Raw genomic sequence first — 19,230 nt, 5'->3', positions numbered from 1 at the left:
GGGCTTAGGAGCATGAATGGGCACCTCAAGGTGTGTATTTCTTACAATTAGGAAGCAACCACCAACTTTCTAGGTCTGATTTTCAAGCCGACCATGTCAACACAATGTAGAAAAAGGAGCATCTCTTCAAAGAAAAAACAAAGAAACAGAAAGTACAGTTCTTATTATAAGAAAACACTGTTAGAAGTGTATGTTGAATGTGATTCTAGGTGGAGTTCCCGGCCCCTATAAATTATAGCTCTAAGCTTGAGGAGTACAGACTCGCTGTGGATTCAAGTAGAATGAAATGTAAAAAGTGCATAGGTTTGGAAAAATAGAAGTTGTTTCCTTTTTGGTTTTGACAATAACTTCTCCTTTAATTTCTTCTGTAGCTGTCCTCCACCTTCCTTTCAAATATCTCTCCAAATAGTAAAAGTTATACTAGAGCCAATTTTGCATCCAGACAGTTCTCCGTGTCAAGATTTGAAAAACAGTTTCTCATCCCTTTAATACAGTTTAATACTTTACCTCACTGAAAATGTGCTTAATTTCAACGTGTCATCACAGGAAACTCATTCATCTACTTTACCTGGTTCCCTTTTATTTTTGACGTTGAATTTTAGCTGTAATGGCTTCTAGTAAAAGGAATCCCCCTTTACGACTAAAACCTACCAGCTAAGGCTAAATCACACATGAAGATGGTCTGGCAGGTCTCCATGTAAAATTCTAGCTGATAAAACTACAGCTGCCATCTCACGATAGGGTTCTGGTGGGGAAAAAAAAAATCATAGAACTTAGGAGAAGATTGCCTCTGGCTGTTGATTCAGTGAATCTGACAGGTCTCTGCATTTGTCAAGAGGCCCAGAGGGACACCTGTGTTGAAGCCATGGTGGTAGAGAAGGAAAGTGAGGGCAAAAAATACCTTCTGAGTGTCTGCACTTGGTCCCTTTTTCTCTAGAACTGCTCTTGTCTCTCAGAGTTCCCCAGGGGTCAGTCTGTTATGCCAGGACCAGGGTCACTTCTACAACGTACTCTCTCCTTCCCAACTTTACATTCTGGTGTGCGTGTCTTAGCTCTGTCGGGTGTCTTAGGAAACCTTCTGCAGGCCTTAGAAATACACACTCTATTTTGCACTTTTCCTTAGCGTTCACAATCCTTTGATCTTTGTTCCATCAAAGTGGGAAGATATCAATGGTTAAATTAGTATGGGGCTAAGGAGCAAGTAAGCTTCACTTTATCTTAGAAGTTAACCCAAGTTGGCTAAAGGAATTTTTGTAGGGGACTACGATGCAGCCCGATGTTCACAGACAGTGCACAGTGGTCTCAGGTCAAACAGGTTATTAAAAGCCATTTTGGCAGATTTTGTTCTCTGCTGGCCTGTGCTTCTCTCCAGATCCTGTGAAATGATATAGCATGGTCCAGTTAAGGCTCATAGGTATTTGCTTTCAATGCTTAGGCTTTGAAAACACCTTCCTTCTAATTCTGATTAGGAAGAGAGCCAGCCGCCACTGCTTCCCTCACTTTACCTCAGACCTCTAGAAAAAAGATCATCAGAATCTTGCATGTTCATGTATCTCAAAACATTTTGTTAGTGATTTGGCATTTAATTGGTTCAGGAGCACAAATAAACACAACATTATATGACAGAAATTTAGAGTCTGGTTTAGATATTCCAAAGCCATTTGGAATGTGGGGCAGTGAGCACTGACCAGGAAGTTCACAGCGAGGGGCAGGGCTGCTCCAAATCCCGTTCCCGTGACCATCACTGGTGCAGCGGATGGTGCTCTCCCCAGTGAGGCTGAAGATCACCCCCGTCTCTGGGTGCGAGTCACACGTATAAGTCACTTCTGTTCCAAAAGGAAAGACTTCCAGAGGGTTTCCTGTGTGTCTCCCGTTAAGGATGTCTGGAGGATTTGGACACAAAATTTCTGGAAAGAAGACAAAAGCTTTAAGTTTCACTGAAGAGTCTCACCAGAGGTACGCTACAGACATAGGGTGCTAAGGTTGGTGCTACCTAAAGACACGAAGGCTATGACATGGTCCGTAAGGCCTTTGATGAGATGGACAAAATGAAATGAGATTTCAGTCTTTTTTTTTTTTTTAATGAAAAGGTCCAAAATTTTGGCTATCCCAATCTTTCAGACCTTTAATTTTCTGCAGAATAGAAACTTGGCACTGTTAATTATCAAAACTGTTAAAGAAGAAAAAATAACCTATTGGAAGGTAACTAATTCATTTACTCAACGTATATTAATTGAGCACTTGTTCTGTGTCAGCCTCTCATCAGGGCCCTGGGGATACACAGCAAAGGGCGCTGATAAATTCTTGTCCTCCAAGGAGCTTACATTCTCTGCAAACAGCTCTACAGTGTATTCCATGTGTGCTCATCACCTTACAGACTTGAAACCTTTCCTTTATGACTTATGGAAACTGACCATCAATCTTGATTATCATGGACGTGCTGTCACAATGAGTGGAAACATGTATGGTTCATTGTAAATATTCTGAGTGGCTCAGACTGCCTTGTTTCTTCATACGCATATTTGTTTATGAGTTATTATTTTTTTCTAACTTTCTGTCCAACGTCAAATTGTTACTGTTTTCTAGGATCTGCTTGTGTGTTTAAAACGGTTCCTCCCTCACTTCTAACTGGTGCTTCTAACTGGGCTTGGGATTTGGAAGGAGCTACTCAAACTAGAAAGAGTCATGAATAATAAGAGGTAGAGTCCACTCAATAGCTGAGCTCTAACACACGGCAGTAGGACAACCATTTGTCATGATACGTCAGTGGATGCCGAGTTTCATGAAGAGCAAGGGTCTCTAAAAGATTTGTTTTTTAAAGAAAGTTTTGCTACACAACACAGCAGAGGATGACTGAGTAGTTTTCCAGCAACATGAACATTTTAGTAACATTTGATTGTTTAAGTATATTTATAGTTTCCAGTCTTTAGGATCAAGAGGTGAAGCAAAGTCCTATCTTCCATTGGGAAAATACAAATGGGTAGATTAGGAGAAATCACTAGTGGCATTGCCTATAGGAAACTCTCAGTTTTTAATGGGGTAATTATCTGAATCTTCAGCATAATTTATTTAGATACATGTTTTGAGTGTTTAAGGAATCGTAAACTGTTCACTCTGTGTAATGACGTTTCCACTTTCCCCTCACTCCTATGTTGTGTGATCTATCATTTCCATAGCAATGATGTTGTCTTTCGTTTTTTTTTTTTTTTTCTTTTTTTGCTTCTCGATTTCTCCACTTGACCAGAAATAACATGTGGACAAAAAATTCGCTCATCATGTTCATTGCTATAACACCAATGCCTAGAAAAACATCAAGCACATAGTATGTGTTTAATAAATGATTAAATGAATGAATGTTTCTTATTTGTATATTTGCCAATATAAAAAAATGTAGAATGACTCCACTTAATGGAAAAAAGAAAAATAAAGAAGGAAAGTACGAAAAAAGAAAATAATTGCCAACACTTTACATTATTAATGTCTCCTGACCTAGAGGCAACCCCAGCAGGAGTTATGACAAAGAAGACAAAATTCAAAATGACTGATACTGATTAGATGGTTCCCAAAACATGTGATGCATAGCAAAGTACATCACTACACACTGACTCACACTAAAATACTACTGAAATATGTGATACTATTCATCAATAATTCAGATTAGAATCAAACGCTAATGAAGCCATGCCTCAAATTACCAAACAGATCAAAGGGAGAGATTGGCATGAGGTGCCAGCCCCTCTACTCACGCTCACACACAGGAGCACTGCTGTTCCAAAGGCTTTCCGTTCCAACCAAGACACAGTAACTAGCAGAACTGCCTTTTAACTGGAATCTAAGGAAAATAATGGTTGTGAATAGGTGAGTTCCTCAGCCAAAATGCCATCCTGTTTGCAAAAAACTCAGCATTTGGAGGACCTGAAACCAGTAGTTGCCAGAGGCCACATCAATCTGGGAAAGTCACAGCCTCCACTGAAGGAGAATGGCAAAGCACAATCACTTGGTCACATAATAATAGAGTCTTGGACTAAATTGAAGTAGGCTGCCATCTCCTACATTCTGGTTCTAGACTCAGATAATTCAATCCCTGCTAGTCATTCCCGAATAAAGGTGATAAATGTACTCATGGTCACTATCAAAATGCAACAGCCTCCCAGTGCTGACACTGGAACAGCCAGTAACACAGCTCCCAGTATGAACTGGAAGAGCAGAGATTAACTGGAAACAGAAGAATGATTGTTCTTTTGTGTCTACATTTAAGAGATGTTTATTCAGAAGGCTCACAACAGCATGTTGGGCTATGGAAGTGTGACTCATCCAGAGGGGAAATAAAAGGAGATTGGAAAGGACTTTGGCAGGTAGTCATCCAAAACTCTCAATGTACGTTGGATCCTGATGGCTCCTAAATTTTCTTGGGTGCTTGTATTTCATGCCTGCCAAGGACTCTGTGGGACATTTTGAGATTGGGTGCTTTCTTGCTCATGTTTAAGAATTTCCATGTAGACATTTGCACACTGTAAAGGGCCTGAGGTTCACATAAACAAGTTAATGCCCTCTGGAAACATTAACATCAGCCACCATGATCTCAGTTCAGAGCCCTTGGCCCATTACTAACCAGGTGACACATGACTGGATAAAGAAAAGCTTGTTCTCATCCTTTCACTCCTATTACAAAATTCACTTTTGATAGCTAAAAATTTTTCAGAAATAATTCTTAAATGATCTTAGCTATTTGTAATCAGCTTTTTGTCACATATCAAACTTTTTTGGAACTCTCCACATTACCCTTTTTACTTTCCTGCTTGGTACATGTGATTTCCTCCCTCTACGTGCCGCCTATATGTACTCATACCTAGTGATGGTATTGGTCTTTGAACCTGCCGTGTAATACATGTCTCCATTTTTCCTTATTAGCTATTAGTTCCATCTGTTCTTTACTCTTACTTCCCAAATGCACTCCCCAATGTTAACATCCTTGAATGACTCCCTTCTTAAGTCACGCTAAACCTTCCCTTTTTAAAATAACCCCAATTTCAGTGTCCAGCAGGCCACACAACCTCACACTCACCCCTCATCACAAACGAAGGACACTTTTGCCCCAAGCTGGAGATTAAGTGGAACTAGCACTCGGCCATTAGGGAGCTGGTCCAACAAGGCAGCACATGATTTGACTGGAGAAAAAGAAGAACATACAGGCATAACACTGGTGCTTAGACAATAAGACAAAACCTAAATTTGTCGGAGCGGCTGAGCATGTCGGCACCTGCACACGTGGGGGCTGCCAGGCTCCAGTCTCCCTGGAGCGTACAGTGCAGAGAAGCAGCCCCTATGAGATCATAGCCGGGCTCACAGCTGTAGAACACTTCCTGCCCAGCGGAAAAGTCATCCTTGTCGTTTGGGCTGTGATGACCATGCAGGATTTGGGGAGGTGGCTGACATACTTGGAAAGAACAGTCAAGTACCCGTCAGTTATAGGGAAATATATTTTCCAAAATTTGAACTCTTCCAAGGAGTTAAAGTTCCATGATTAAACAGATCAGATCTAACAAAGTCTAGTGATAATCAGGAAACCCTTTTTTTCTCTGTGGAAATAAAGATCAGGGAAGAGGGGTAGCCAATGACCTCACAGAAATTGAGGGCTAGAAAGGTAGAACCCATTCTTCCCAAGACAAGTTCTAAAATGATTTTAAGTCAACCAGGCATGGGCTTCTTTCTACCACTGCTGCTACCTAGTCTAGAGTTAATAGTTTTGGTGGGCTTCTACCCCACCCACATATTTGCTAGAAAAGCAATCTAGTTCACAGCGTCACCTTTCAGGTAATGAGAAGTTTGCCTGAGACTCAAAATATTGAACAGATTTCCCATTAATCTTTTCTTGCACTTCTATGATCAAAGTGTAGTGACAATCTCCATTTATATCTCTGGCTGCTCTTTTTCTTCCCAGTTGCTCTGTCAGTGGCTGTAAGAGACTGAGATGGGTGGGTGGAAAGACTGTAAGGTCCATCCTTGTCCCTAGGTATCAGCCACGACATTTATCCATCCAAACCTAATCCAGCTCGTGTGACATAAGACGGTCCATCAAAGACAAGACTGTCCGTCAAAAACAAAATCCTCTAAGCAAGCAGGTCCGTGAAAGGAGAGGGCACACTTCTTGCAGAGTGAATGATTCAAGGTGTGCCTGCCTCCATTCACAGTCTTTGGGTATGTGCTCGGGCATCAGACCTCATTTGAACTTCAACCTAATCTATATCTATTAAGAGGAATGAAAATCTGTTGAATTTTCAGCAAGTTACTTTCGCTTTCTTTTTCAGATTTCTAGTGATAAAATGTAGGAGGTGGAGCAGAACTGACAACCTCTGAGAGCCTTGTTCCTATTCGGAGGCTGTGTTATCTTTCTTCTTATGTCAGTTTCTTTCTGTGATAAATGCTGTGGCAAGAAGCAGAGCATCCCGCCTCTGCGCCAACACAATGCAGCCTGCTCCTGGGTAAGCCACTTAGAAGCACGTAATTTAGGTAATTTCTTAAACCTCTGTAAAGTTAAGCTAATCTCATTGTCACATCGATGTAAGAATCACACAATTTAAAGGCATGTTTTAAAGAGTGGGCAAGATTATCACAGGACTAACCAGAGAGTTCTCATGATTCTTCAGTATAACTGAGAAATAACGGAGCTGGTCTTGTGTCTAGAGAATTGGTCAGTAGGAGAGGCCCTAATGTCCCCTTCCTTGATGAATTAAATCTTGCTTCTCAAATGAAGGCACATACACACGAGTGCACACGTCCGTACACGCACACACGTCCCCTTAATTTCATGCTGCCTCTCCCCAAATGTACTCACACCACTCACCACACATCCTTCCCCCAGAACAAGCACTAATCTCCTCATCCTCCTACAACTCCTGTCATCTGGGGGCCTCTTCAAAGCCTCAGTCAGACTCACCCCTGGAGCATCTGGGCAGCCCCGGCACCCACTGGTCTTGGCCTTGGCACTGAACAGTGGAGGGTCCTTTCATGGTAAAGCCAGGCTGACACGCAAACCTCACCATTTCATGTAAGGAGAATAAGCTTCTGTTCTCAGACATCATGATGCCGTTTTCAACTTCTGGACGCGTGCACTTGTTAGGCATAATGCAGCGAGGGGGAGGGCCGCTCCAGATGCCAACTTGATTGTCCTCGCTGCTGCAGTATATGGACGGCTCACCCACGAGGTCAAACAGCTTCCTCTTTCTCTCTCCAAGGTTGCAACGGTAGGTCACCACCGTTCCATATGGAAAATATTCTCTGCTGGTGCTGACAAAGTCTCCGTTGGCGATGGCTGGGGGTGGCCCACAAAGAATACCTGGGAAAAGGGACAGCAAGTTAAAACCCCAATTCCTTAAACTTGTATTCAATCATGACTTTTGCTAACCACTTAGAAAAATGACCCAAATGACAATGTTCAGAACACTTCTGCTCTTCTCTTCTCTTGGCTAATATACAGACATCTGTTCACACAACTGCAGACTAGCTAACCACAATATCATGACTCCTGCTCTTCTGAATATTATTTCAGTAAATGTACTCACATATTATTACCGTCCATATACTTTTCATTGTAAGTGAGAACTTTTACATATCACTGAATTCCTTTTTAAATTTAATTCTCTCTCTGTTGAAGGCATTGGTATTTATTCAATTGGTTATTACTGAGGTACAGCATGGAATATGGATTATCAAATACATAAAATCCAAAGCTCAAGCACAACTAACACAAAATAGATAGAGCACAAGCATACAAAATACACATGGCAGACCAGTCAGAGATTCAGAAGGAATAAAAATAACTGAACATCTGTTTTATTCTATGCTAATGAATCTGAAAATGAGAATACTAGAAATAAAGTTATATTTTGACAATACAGACTTGAGAAGAGGCAGCATATTGAAGAAGCAGGAAAAAAAACATCAAAAACACTGCTAGTAACAAGATATGAAGCACAAGTCTTTTTACAGACAAATTTAACCTAATATGCAAGTAACAGATAAATCCTAGGCATTTAAAATCATTCCAGAGCACCCAAATATTTCTATCTCTATGACAGATACCTTAAGTAGATACTTATTGACTTATTTATTATAACTTTTAAAAGCAAATTTCAGAAGATGCATATTTCTTGTAGAAAATTTGTAAAATACAAATGTCAATCACCTTTTAGCCCATTGCTAGAAAGAACCACTGTTAACTACTTAATGTGTAATCTTTAATACACACGCCTGCACTTCGCTATTTCTACGGTATCTCTGTTAGGTGAGTAATGCTTCAGAGTAAGAATGTGCTTTCTGATTCCATTTGGAAGATTTCTCTCTCTTGTCTATATCCATTCGGGCATATTTTAATCTTTCTTTTTTTAATAGATCACGTGCCTTGTTCCTTTTATCAGATTATTTCCAGAACATTATTTGGAACAGGCACCACATACGGATTCTTTGAGTTTTTCACCATAATAAATAATAACGTAGGTAACACCTGTACATTAATCCTGGCCAAAACCTGCGGTGACTACTTTCTTTTAAGAGTAAGCCAAATTGTAGAATTTCAGGATTAAAGTCATGTTATTCCTTAAAGTTTCTGATGCATATTTGGTACTGGCCTGTGAGAAAGTTTCTTACCACTAGTCCTACTACCAGTTGGGTTGGAGAATGTTGAATTCTTCAGATTAGCACCAAACCCAGCGTTACAGCCTCTTTATGTTCTTTGTGAATTTGCAGCTGCTCCCTCCTCTAAGTGCCTCACAGTGTAGGAATCTCATAGCCCAAACAGCTTGTAGGAAACATGGCTTGTCACTGTTCAGACAGAGAAGAAAGCAGGGAGGGCCCAGGACTTGAACACATGACCTGGGAGTAAGAGTTGACAGAGAAGACGCAGGGCACCTTCACCAATGTTGTGCTCCTTTACTTCAGTAAAGAGAGTCACCTTCAACTGGAAGGTGTTCAACCAACAAAGGGACACTTGGGGCTGTTCGAATTGAGTTCAACACGACTGTTTAAACTAAATAAAATAAATGATTCCCCAGGATAAGGAAAAACCAGGAGGAACTAGAAGCTTGAAACATCGTGAACACTTTGAAGGATATGAGTGTTTTCTTCAAATACCATCAGGAGGATCCCGTTGCCAAGAGGGATGAAATGTGTTCCTTGTAATTCTAGGGGGCAGCTCTAGGATTGACCACGGGATAAACGGGGAAAGAGATTTCAACTCACGTTCACAAACTGGTGGCTCCGTCTCCCAAATGACAGAATAGCCTGAGATGATACATTCAGCAGATGAGTGACCAATGAGTCGATACCTAAAAGCAAAAAAGGGAAAGATCACTGTGCTCTACACATCCCATCAACTTGCTCAGCTCGCCTGCATGGCACAGCCGAAAGGCTCCAATCTGAGAGAAGTCCAGGGACGCGCCTAAACTCCATCCATTTTATCTGGCTTTCCTACATCTGTTTTTCTATTCTCTCACTATTGAAAGGAATATTGCCTTTCTAACTGCTCATGGCTCCCACTGCTTCTTAATTTCTTGGTTTCATTTTGGATTCAATGAAGTACCAAAATAAAACAATCCCTTTACAGACCTGTCTGATTATTTTCTTCTTAACATCTGGGTTTTCCCCTCTTATTTTTGTTGCCATTTAAATTCATTTTGTATTTTCCTGATACACACACACACACACACACACACACATACACACACACACGCTGTATATTAACCCTGTTATGTCATCTTAGTTTAGGCATGTATCTTGTGAATATGTCTAGATTGTGAAGCTTCTGATTCTATTTGGAAGTTTCTGTTTTACAACAAGGAGATTAAACTATCCACCTTTACTGACCTAAATCATGTGTTTGATCTTGCTTTTGTCATCACTGCCTCCTTCATAACGTCCAATGGTAAGGATGTCTGCCCCAAACATTTCTGACAGAACAGACAGATATAATCTCTGTTATTGCTTTCCCTTCCCCCTCATTTGCTACATGAAACAGAGAGTTGAACATCTTTTGAGTGCTGTAATAATTTGGAAGCTAAATACCTAATGTTCCTTTAAAAGTTTCTCAATAAGGAAATGTTAAAATAAATAAATAAATATAATTTTCATTTCATATGCATGTGCTATATGTATACACGATGCATGAATTTAAACCAATTTTCTCAATTTTGGTGTCAAAGTAACTATAATCTGCCCCTTTCCTCTTTAATAGAAATCTAGCTTGTTTTCTTGCTTTCTCCCATTTTTCTAGTTTTGTGGATATGCTCTATGACTGTACAAATTCTAATTACTTTATGATTACATAGAAATGTTTTTCCTTGTACCAACTCATTCTGTCGTTATACTTAGTTTTATTACTTTGTTAAAATATTTGATCATGTTTCTTAAAATTTGGTTTTGCCTTTTTTGTTTTGGCCAATATTCTGCCTCACTGGTACTTATCATTCTCCCTTTTTTTTCAATGCTTGTGGACTGCCTGAGTTTATCTTTTTTCTATTTCTCCACAAGTATGCTTCCTGGAAAGTATACAGGTGTGGTCTGGGGACCTTGTTTATACTGAATGTACATCTGGAGCCCCTTGACGTGACTACCAGGTTGGCTCATGAGGAAATCTATCTTCGGCGGTTTAGCCATGTGAAAGATCAATGTGATGTCAGCATAAATTAATTTCTTTTGTCGGCTTTTTACAAATTTATTAATTTCCTTTCTGTGTTCTTGAAGGTTTATTTTGGTGGTGGTGTTTTCTCTGAAATACAAAAGGACATTCTTTAGTTGTGGGAATGCTATGGGCTTATTGTTTCCTCTTCTGCAACTTTTGTTACGTGGAATTTAAATCCTCATTCTCTTTAACACATATCTTCTTTTCCCCCCTTTCCTTTATCCTATTCTACTGAATTCTGGGAGAATTTGATTAATTTTTCTTCTTGCATTCTCCTTAATTTTCTATATATTCAGTGTGTTTATCACAGATTTTTTTAGTTTGACAATTGTACTTTTAATTCATATGCAAACATTCTCAATTTTCTAACTAGCTTCACAGAAGCAGTGTGCAACTGAATCTGGCTCAATATGTAAACAGGAGATTGTTCTAAAAGTTCCACCTATTTCTTGAAAGTAATTCTAATTTATAAGCGGAGATACCTTCTCATTTTTTCACATTGATCTTTTTTACAGTAATTTCCTGCAACATATCATAAGCTCTATGGTTTTTTCTCTAATACCACAGAGATGTTCACCCTTACTCAGTATTACAGGATAAAAAGGACACAGTCATTAAATGACAGATTGCACTCAGAAAAGCTCAGAGCAGTAACAAGTATATAGATTTACTCTAATTTTACTCTGATAGATTATAGGTACTACCATCTGTTACACCTTCTTTTGCAAATATACTGAAGGTACAAGTTTCTTTTCCGTGTTTATCATGGCAGTACACATTTGTCCTGTATTCTCTATCTGGCTCAGATGCTCACATTGGGTGAGAGGCTGAAACTCCACTGTGTGCTGAGCAAGACTAAGCATGGAAGGTGGGACTGCTGCCCAGGGTACCCTTTAAACCTGACATTTTCACAGGGGGCTCTGTTATGGGTAGACTAGTGCTCCCCAAAAAGGTATGTAGAAGCCTTGACGTGAAACCCCCAGGAATGTGACCTTATTTGGAAATAGGGTCTTGAAGATAACATCACATTAAGATAAGGTCATTAGGGTGGGCCCATATCCAATATGACTGGCATACTTTTAAAAAGAGAGAACTTTGGACATGGACCACACAGAGAGGACAATGCCATGCGAGGACAGAGACAGGGTGAAGATGGCCATGGAAGATGGAGGCAAAAATTAGAGAGGCAGTGCCACATGCCAAGGAAGGTCTGAGACTCCCATGAGATGCAGGAGGCAAGGAGGGAAACTGCCTCGGGGCTTTGGAGGGAGTACATCCTGTTGACACCTTGATTTCCTTCATAACTATGAGAATATAAATTTTTGAGGTTGCCCTAAGCCACCCAGTTTGTCATACTTTGTTATGGCAGCCATGCCAGACCCATAGTGAATCTACCTTTAAGATGTGCTTTCTCATCTGGTTGCTCCATGGCCTCCCCTTCCTTCAGTATCTGTCCTGGGTCAGGGATTTCGTATGCTTTGACTATGCCCTCCGTCCACCCTCCTCCTTTCTACCTGGTGAATACCTCGCTCTTCTTCTATGCACTGCCCTGGTTTCCAGCAAGAATGCAGATTATCCCTCGAATCCTCCTGTAACGTTGTTCATTTCAATCAGGAGTTAAACGCCTGTATTCTAGCTTTTTAAGAGCAGATGGTAACAGCCTAGCTTTCCTTTCTGAGATGTGGCCCGAAGGTAGTATTGCTGTTCTGCAACTCTTGACCCAAGAGATGTTGCTGTCAACTCACCCTCTATTACAAGTATACATAATTCTGGATCCAAACTGGGTGTTTGTGTCTATGTGCACCATGCCATTCACAGGATCTGCAGGAGTTTCACATGACTTTCCTTGAAAAAGAAACAGAGTTTTGGAGCCAGGAAGAATTGTCTGAACTTTTGTTGGTCCATAACACATTAGTCCCCACCTGACTGCAGCTTCCCGAACAGTGTCCGCAATTCTGAGGGATCCGCACATTTTTCTCACCTTGAGGAACATCACCAGACTCCTCAGGATCAGCCACTTCCCAAGCACCACACTAGAAATACCTCCTTTCCAGATCTATCTTATATTTGCCTCAAATCTTTTATCAAACTATTAACGTTATGTGTGAGTTTGTATCCCACCAGTATAAAAATTTTTCTCTTACCTTCTTATTCAAGCAGTTTATGTCTCCTGAAATTCTGTTTCCTGATTTGGAGTAATTCAATATTTACTTCCCCATAAAAGATGGACTTTTCCCACACACAAATATTCCTTGAAACATTCTAATGACATAAATATTTCAACCAATATTTCAGGATGACCTACAAGACTAAGTCTTACACTCACCTATCTGAACAAGTTTAACGAATAGACTTTTCTTATTTTGAAATTGGGTTAAAAAAAAAAAGTAAGATACTACAGATACTTTGATAAATGTGGGACTGCTCCAAGGCAGGGTTTACTCACGTTTACAGACATCTTTGACACTGGACCACGTGAGGTTTGCTAGACACGTGATAGAGAATGAGTACCTGCGGTACTCAGGGCGGCATTCATACTTTAAAGAGGTCCCAATGGGAAACTCAGATTCATTGGTTGGGATTTTCAACTTGGCAAACTGAAAAGGATCTGGGGCGGTACAGCGACCTAGAGACCAAGAAATCAAGAACATCAGAGTGAACAAAAAGGTACCCGATACCATTCTTACTTGTCTTTTTCTTGTTAGATGTGATGTCAGATTTGGAACGGTGATTTCCTTGTGACCTTCGGAGAGAAAGATCCTTGAGCACGTGTCCATGAGGAAAGAAACTATCTGGAGCACTCTTGCTCTCTGGGCATTTTACGCATACAATTTACTGTAAAACACAGCACCAGTTCAATTTTCCACATTTTTACGGAGCCAGAAAGAGTGCTTCCGCCCAGGGTTCCTGTCTGGTTTCCTTGTACTTCAGTGCCTCAGACTCCACTGGGGGGCTTAGGAGCATGAATGGGCACCTCAAGGTGTGTATTTCTTACAATTAGGAAGCAACCACCAACTTTCTAGGTCTGATTTTCAAGCCGACCATGTCAACACAATGTAGAAAAAGGAGCATCTCTTCAAAGAAAAAACAAAGAAACAGAAAGTACAGTTCTTATTATAAGAAAACACTGTTAGAAGTGTATGTTGAATGTGATTCTAGGTGGAGTTCCCGGCCCCTATAAATTATAGCTCTAAGCTTGAGGAGTACAGACTCGCTGTGGATTCAAGTAGAATGAAATGTAAAAAGTGCATAGGTTTGGAAAAATAGAAGTTGTTTCCTTTTTGGTTTTGACAATAACTTCTCCTTTAATTTCTTCTGTAGCTGTCCTCCACCTTCCTTTCAAATATCTCTCCAAATAGTAAAAGTTATACTAGAGCCAATTTTGCATCCAGACAGTTCTCCGTGTCAAGATTTGAAAAACAGTTTCTCATCCCTTTAATACAGTTTAATACTTTACCTCACTGAAAATGTGCTTAATTTCAACGTGTCATCACAGGAAACTCATTCATCTACTTTACCTGGTTCCCTTTTATTTTTGACGTTGAATTTTAGCTGTAATGGCTTCTAGTAAAAGGAATCCCCCTTTACGACTAAAACCTACCAGCTAAGGCTAAATCACACATGAAGATGGTCTGGCAGGTCTCCATGTAAAATTCTAGCTGATAAAACTACAGCTGCCATCTCACGATAGGGTTCTGGTGGGGAAAAAAAAAATCATAGAACTTAGGAGAAGATTGCCTCTGGCTGTTGATTCAGTGAATCTGACAGGTCTCTGCATTTGTCAAGAGGCCCAGAGGGACACCTGTGTTGAAGCCATGGTGGTAGAGAAGGAAAGTGAGGGCAAAAAATACCTTCTGAGTGTCTGCACTTGGTCCCTTTTTCTCTAGAACTGCTCTTGTCTCTCAGAGTTCCCCAGGGGTCAGTCTGTTATGCCAGGACCAGGGTCACTTCTACAACGTACTCTCTCCTTCCCAACTTTACATTCTGGTGTGCGTGTCTTAGCTCTGTCGGGTGTCTTAGGAAACCTTCTGCAGGCCTTAGAAATACACACTCTATTTTGCACTTTTCCTTAGCGTTCACAATCCTTTGATCTTTGTTCCATCAAAGTGGGAAGATATCAATGGTTAAATTAGTATGGGGCTAAGGAGCAAGTAAGCTTCACTTTATCTTAGAAGTTAACCCAAGTTGGCTAAAGGAATTTTTGTAGGGGACTACGATGCAGCCCGATGTTCACAGACAGTGCACAGTGGTCTCAGGTCAAACAGGTTATTAAAAGCCATTTTGGCAGATTTTGTTCTCTGCTGGCCTGTGCTTCTCTCCAGATCCTGTGAAATGATATAGCATGGTCCAGTTAAGGCTCATAGGTATTTGCTTTCAATGCTTAGGCTTTGAAAACACCTTCCTTCTAATTCTGATTAGGAAGAGAGCCAGCCGCCACTGCTTCCCTCACTTTACCTCAGACCTCTAGAAAAAAGATCATCAGAATCTTGCATGTTCATGTATCTCAAAACATTTTGTTAGTGATTTGGCATTTAATTGGTTCAGGAGCACAAATAAACACAACATTATATGACAGAAATTTAGAGTCTGGTTTAGATATTCCAAAGCCATTTGGAATGTGGGGCAGTGAGCACTGACCAGGAAGTTCACAGCGAGGGGCAGGGCTGCTCCAAATCCCGTTCCCGTGACCATCACTGGTGCAGCGGATGGTGCTCTCCCCAGTGAGGCTGAAGATCACCCCCGTCTCTGGGTGCGAGTCACACGTATAAGTCACTTCTGTTCCAAAAGGAAAGACTTCCAGAGGGTTTCCTGTGTGTCTCCCGTTAAGGATGTCTGGAGGATTTGGACACAAAATTTCTGGAAAGAAGACAAAAGCTTTAAGTTTCACTGAAGAGTCTCACCAGAGGTACGCTACAGACATAGGGTGCTAAGGTTGGTGCTACCTAAAGACACGAAGGCTATGACATGGTCCGTAAGGCCTTTGATGAGATGGACAAAATGAAATGAGATTTCAGTCTTTTTTTTTTTTTTAATGAAAAGGTCCAAAATTTTGGCTATCCCAATCTTTCAGACCTTTAATTTTCTGCAGAATAGAAACTTGGCACTGTTAATTATCAAAACTGTTAAAGAAGAAAAAATAACCTATTGGAAGGTAACTAATTCATTTACTCAACGTATATTAATTGAGCACTTGTTCTGTGTCAGCCTCTCATCAGGGCCCTGGGGATACACAGCAAAGGGCGCTGATAAATTCTTGTCCTCCAAGGAGCTTACATTCTCTGCAAACAGCTCTACAGTGTATTCCATGTGTGCTCATCACCTTACAGACTTGAAACCTTTCCTTTATGACTTATGGAAACTGACCATCAATCTTGATTATCATGGACGTGCTGTCACAATGAGTGGAAACATGTATGGTTCATTGTAAATATTCTGAGTGGCTCAGACTGCCTTGTTTCTTCATACGCATATTTGTTTATGAGTTATTATTTTTTTCTAACTTTCTGTCCAACGTCAAATTGTTACTGTTTTCTAGGATCTGCTTGTGTGTTTAAAACGGTTCCTCCCTCACTTCTAACTGGTGCTTCTAACTGGGCTTGGGATTTGGAAGGAGCTACTCAAACTAGAAAGAGTCATGAATAATAAGAGGTAGAGTCCACTCAATAGCTGAGCTCTAACACACGGCAGTAGGACAACCATTTGTCATGATACGTCAGTGGATGCCGAGTTTCATGAAGAGCAAGGGTCTCTAAAAGATTTGTTTTTTAAAGAAAGTTTTGCTACACAACACAGCAGAGGATGACTGAGTAGTTTTCCAGCAACATGAACATTTTAGTAACATTTGATTGTTTAAGTATATTTATAGTTTCCAGTCTTTAGGATCAAGAGGTGAAGCAAAGTCCTATCTTCCATTGGGAAAATACAAATGGGTAGATTAGGAGAAATCACTAGTGGCATTGCCTATAGGAAACTCTCAGTTTTTAATGGGGTAATTATCTGAATCTTCAGCATAATTTATTTAGATACATGTTTTGAGTGTTTAAGGAATCGTAAACTGTTCACTCTGTGTAATGACGTTTCCACTTTCCCCTCACTCCTATGTTGTGTGATCTATCATTTCCATAGCAATGATGTTGTCTTTCGTTTTTTTTTTTTTTTCTTTTTTTGCTTCTCGATTTCTCCACTTGACCAGAAATAACATGTGGACAAAAAATTCGCTCATCATGTTCATTGCTATAACACCAATGCCTAGAAAAACATCAAGCACATAGTATGTGTTTAATAAATGATTAAATGAATGAATGTTTCTTATTTGTATATTTGCCAATATAAAAAAAATGTAGAATGACTCCACTTAATGGAAAAAAGAAAAATAAAGAAGGAAAGTACGAAAAAAGAAAATAATTGCCAACACTTTACATTATTAATGTCTCCTGACCTAGAGGCAACCCCAGCAGGAGTTATGACAAAGAAGACAAAATTCAAAATGACTGATACTGATTAGATGGTTCCCAAAACATGTGATGCATAGCAAAGTACATCACTACACACTGACTCACACTAAAATACTACTGAAATATGTGATACTATTCATCAATAATTCAGATTAGAATCAAACGCTAATGAAGCCATGCCTCAAATTACCAAACAGATCAAAGGGAGAGATTGGCATGAGGTGCCAGCCCCTCTACTCACGCTCACACACAGGAGCACTGCTGTTCCAAAGGCTTTCCGTTCCAACCAAGACACAGTAACTAGCAGAACTGCCTTTTAACTGGAATCTAAGGAAAATAATGGTTGTGAATAGGTGAGTTCCTCAGCCAAAATGCCATCCTGTTTGCAAAAAACTCAGCATTTGGAGGACCTGAAACCAGTAGTTGCCAGAGGCCACATCAATCTGGGAAAGTCACAGCCTCCACTGAAGGAGAATGGCAAAGCACAATCACTTGGTCACATAATAATAGAGTCTTGGACTAAATTGAAGTAGGCTGCCATCTCCTACATTCTGGTTCTAGACTCAGATAATTCAATCCCTGCTAGTCATTCCCGAATAAAGGTGATAAATGTACTCATGGTCACTATCAAAATGCAACAGCCTCCCAGTGCTGACACTGGAACAGCCAGTAACACAGCTCCCAGTATGAACTGGAAGAGCAGAGATTAACTGGAAACAGAAGAATGATTGTTCTTTTGTGTCTACATTTAAGAGATGTTTATTCAGAAGGCTCACAACAGCATGTTGGGCTATGGAAGTGTGACTCATCCAGAGGGGAAATAAAAGGAGATTGGAAAGGACTTTGGCAGGTAGTCATCCAAAACTCTCAATGTACGTTGGATCCTGATGGCTCCTAAATTTTCTTGGGTGCTTGTATTTCATGCCTGCCAAGGACTCTGTGGGACATTTTGAGATTGGGTGCTTTCTTGCTCATGTTTAAGAATTTCCATGTAGACATTTGCACACTGTAAAGGGCCTGAGGTTCACATAAACAAGTTAATGCCCTCTGGAAACATTAACATCAGCCACCATGATCTCAGTTCAGAGCCCTTGGCCCATTACTAACCAGGTGACACATGACTGGATAAAGAAAAGCTTGTTCTCATCCTTTCACTCCTATTACAAAATTCACTTTTGATAGCTAAAAATTTTTCAGAAATAATTCTTAAATGATCTTAGCTATTTGTAATCAGCTTTTTGTCACATATCAAACTTTTTTGGAACTCTCCACATTACCCTTTTTACTTTCCTGCTTGGTACATGTGATTTCCTCCCTCTACGTGCCGCCTATATGTACTCATACCTAGTGATGGTATTGGTCTTTGAACCTGCCGTGTAATACATGTCTCCATTTTTCCTTATTAGCTATTAGTTCCATCTGTTCTTTACTCTTACTTCCCAAATGCACTCCCCAATGTTAACATCCTTGAATGACTCCCTTCTTAAGTCACGCTAAACCTTCCCTTTTTAAAATAACCCCAATTTCAGTGTCCAGCAGGCCACACAACCTCACACTCACCCCTCATCACAAACGAAGGACACTTTTGCCCCAAGCTGGAGATTAAGTGGAACTAGCACTCGGCCATTAGGGAGCTGGTCCAACAAGGCAGCACATGATTTGACTGGAGAAAAAGAAGAACATACAGGCATAACACTGGTGCTTAGACAATAAGACAAAACCTAAATTTGTCGGAGCGGCTGAGCATGTCGGCACCTGCACACGTGGGGGCTGCCAGGCTCCAGTCTCCCTGGAGCGTACAGTGCAGAGAAGCAGCCCCTATGAGATCATAGCCGGGCTCACAGCTGTAGAACACTTCCTGCCCAGCGGAAAAGTCATCCTTGTCGTTTGGGCTGTGATGACCATGCAGGATTTGGGGAGGTGGCTGACATACTGGGAAAGAACAGTCAAGTACTTGTCAGTTATAGGGAAATAGCTTTTCCTAAATTTCATCTTTTCCAAGGAGTTAGAGGCTCATGATTAAAGAGGATCAGATATAACAAAGGAATTTAGTGATAATCCAGAGCTCCCTTGTTTCCATGTGGAAGTTAAGAGTAGGGA

General features: G+C 40.5%; 1 protein-coding gene across 2 annotated transcripts in view; it reads right to left on the bottom strand.

Moving 5' to 3' along the window:
- The window catches only part of CR1 (complement C3b/C4b receptor 1 (Knops blood group)), a 107,236-nt gene that overhangs the window by 70,282 nt on the left and 17,724 nt on the right, over positions 1–19,230 (bottom strand). The window contains exons 5-15 of one of the 2 annotated variants that reach the window (XM_032467077.1): positions 18,886–19,062; positions 18,691–18,793; positions 17,372–17,457; positions 15,314–15,532; positions 13,122–13,301; positions 12,421–12,520; positions 9,238–9,323; positions 6,938–7,336; positions 5,066–5,168; positions 3,747–3,832; positions 1,689–1,907 (exon numbers count right to left, since the gene is read on the bottom strand). In XM_032467077.1, the coding sequence (XP_032322968.1) occupies positions 1,689–1,907; positions 3,747–3,832; positions 5,066–5,168; positions 6,938–7,336; positions 9,238–9,323; positions 12,421–12,520; positions 13,122–13,301; positions 15,314–15,532; positions 17,372–17,457; positions 18,691–18,793; positions 18,886–19,062 (1,758 nt within the window). The remainder of the gene's footprint in view (positions 1–1,688; positions 1,908–3,746; positions 3,833–5,065; positions 5,169–6,937; positions 7,337–9,237; positions 9,324–12,420; positions 12,521–13,121; positions 13,302–15,313; positions 15,533–17,371; positions 17,458–18,690; positions 18,794–18,885; positions 19,063–19,230) is intronic. The other variant, XM_032467078.1, reaches the window with a different exon arrangement.

Source organism: Camelus ferus, chromosome 23 (genome assembly GCF_009834535.1).
Source record: "Camelus ferus isolate YT-003-E chromosome 23, BCGSAC_Cfer_1.0, whole genome shotgun sequence".
In the NCBI taxonomy this organism is placed as follows: domain Eukaryota; kingdom Metazoa; phylum Chordata; class Mammalia; order Artiodactyla; family Camelidae; genus Camelus; species Camelus ferus.
The sequence above is the reverse complement of the archived record's forward strand: the minus strand, read 5'-3'. Positions and strand labels throughout refer to the sequence as shown.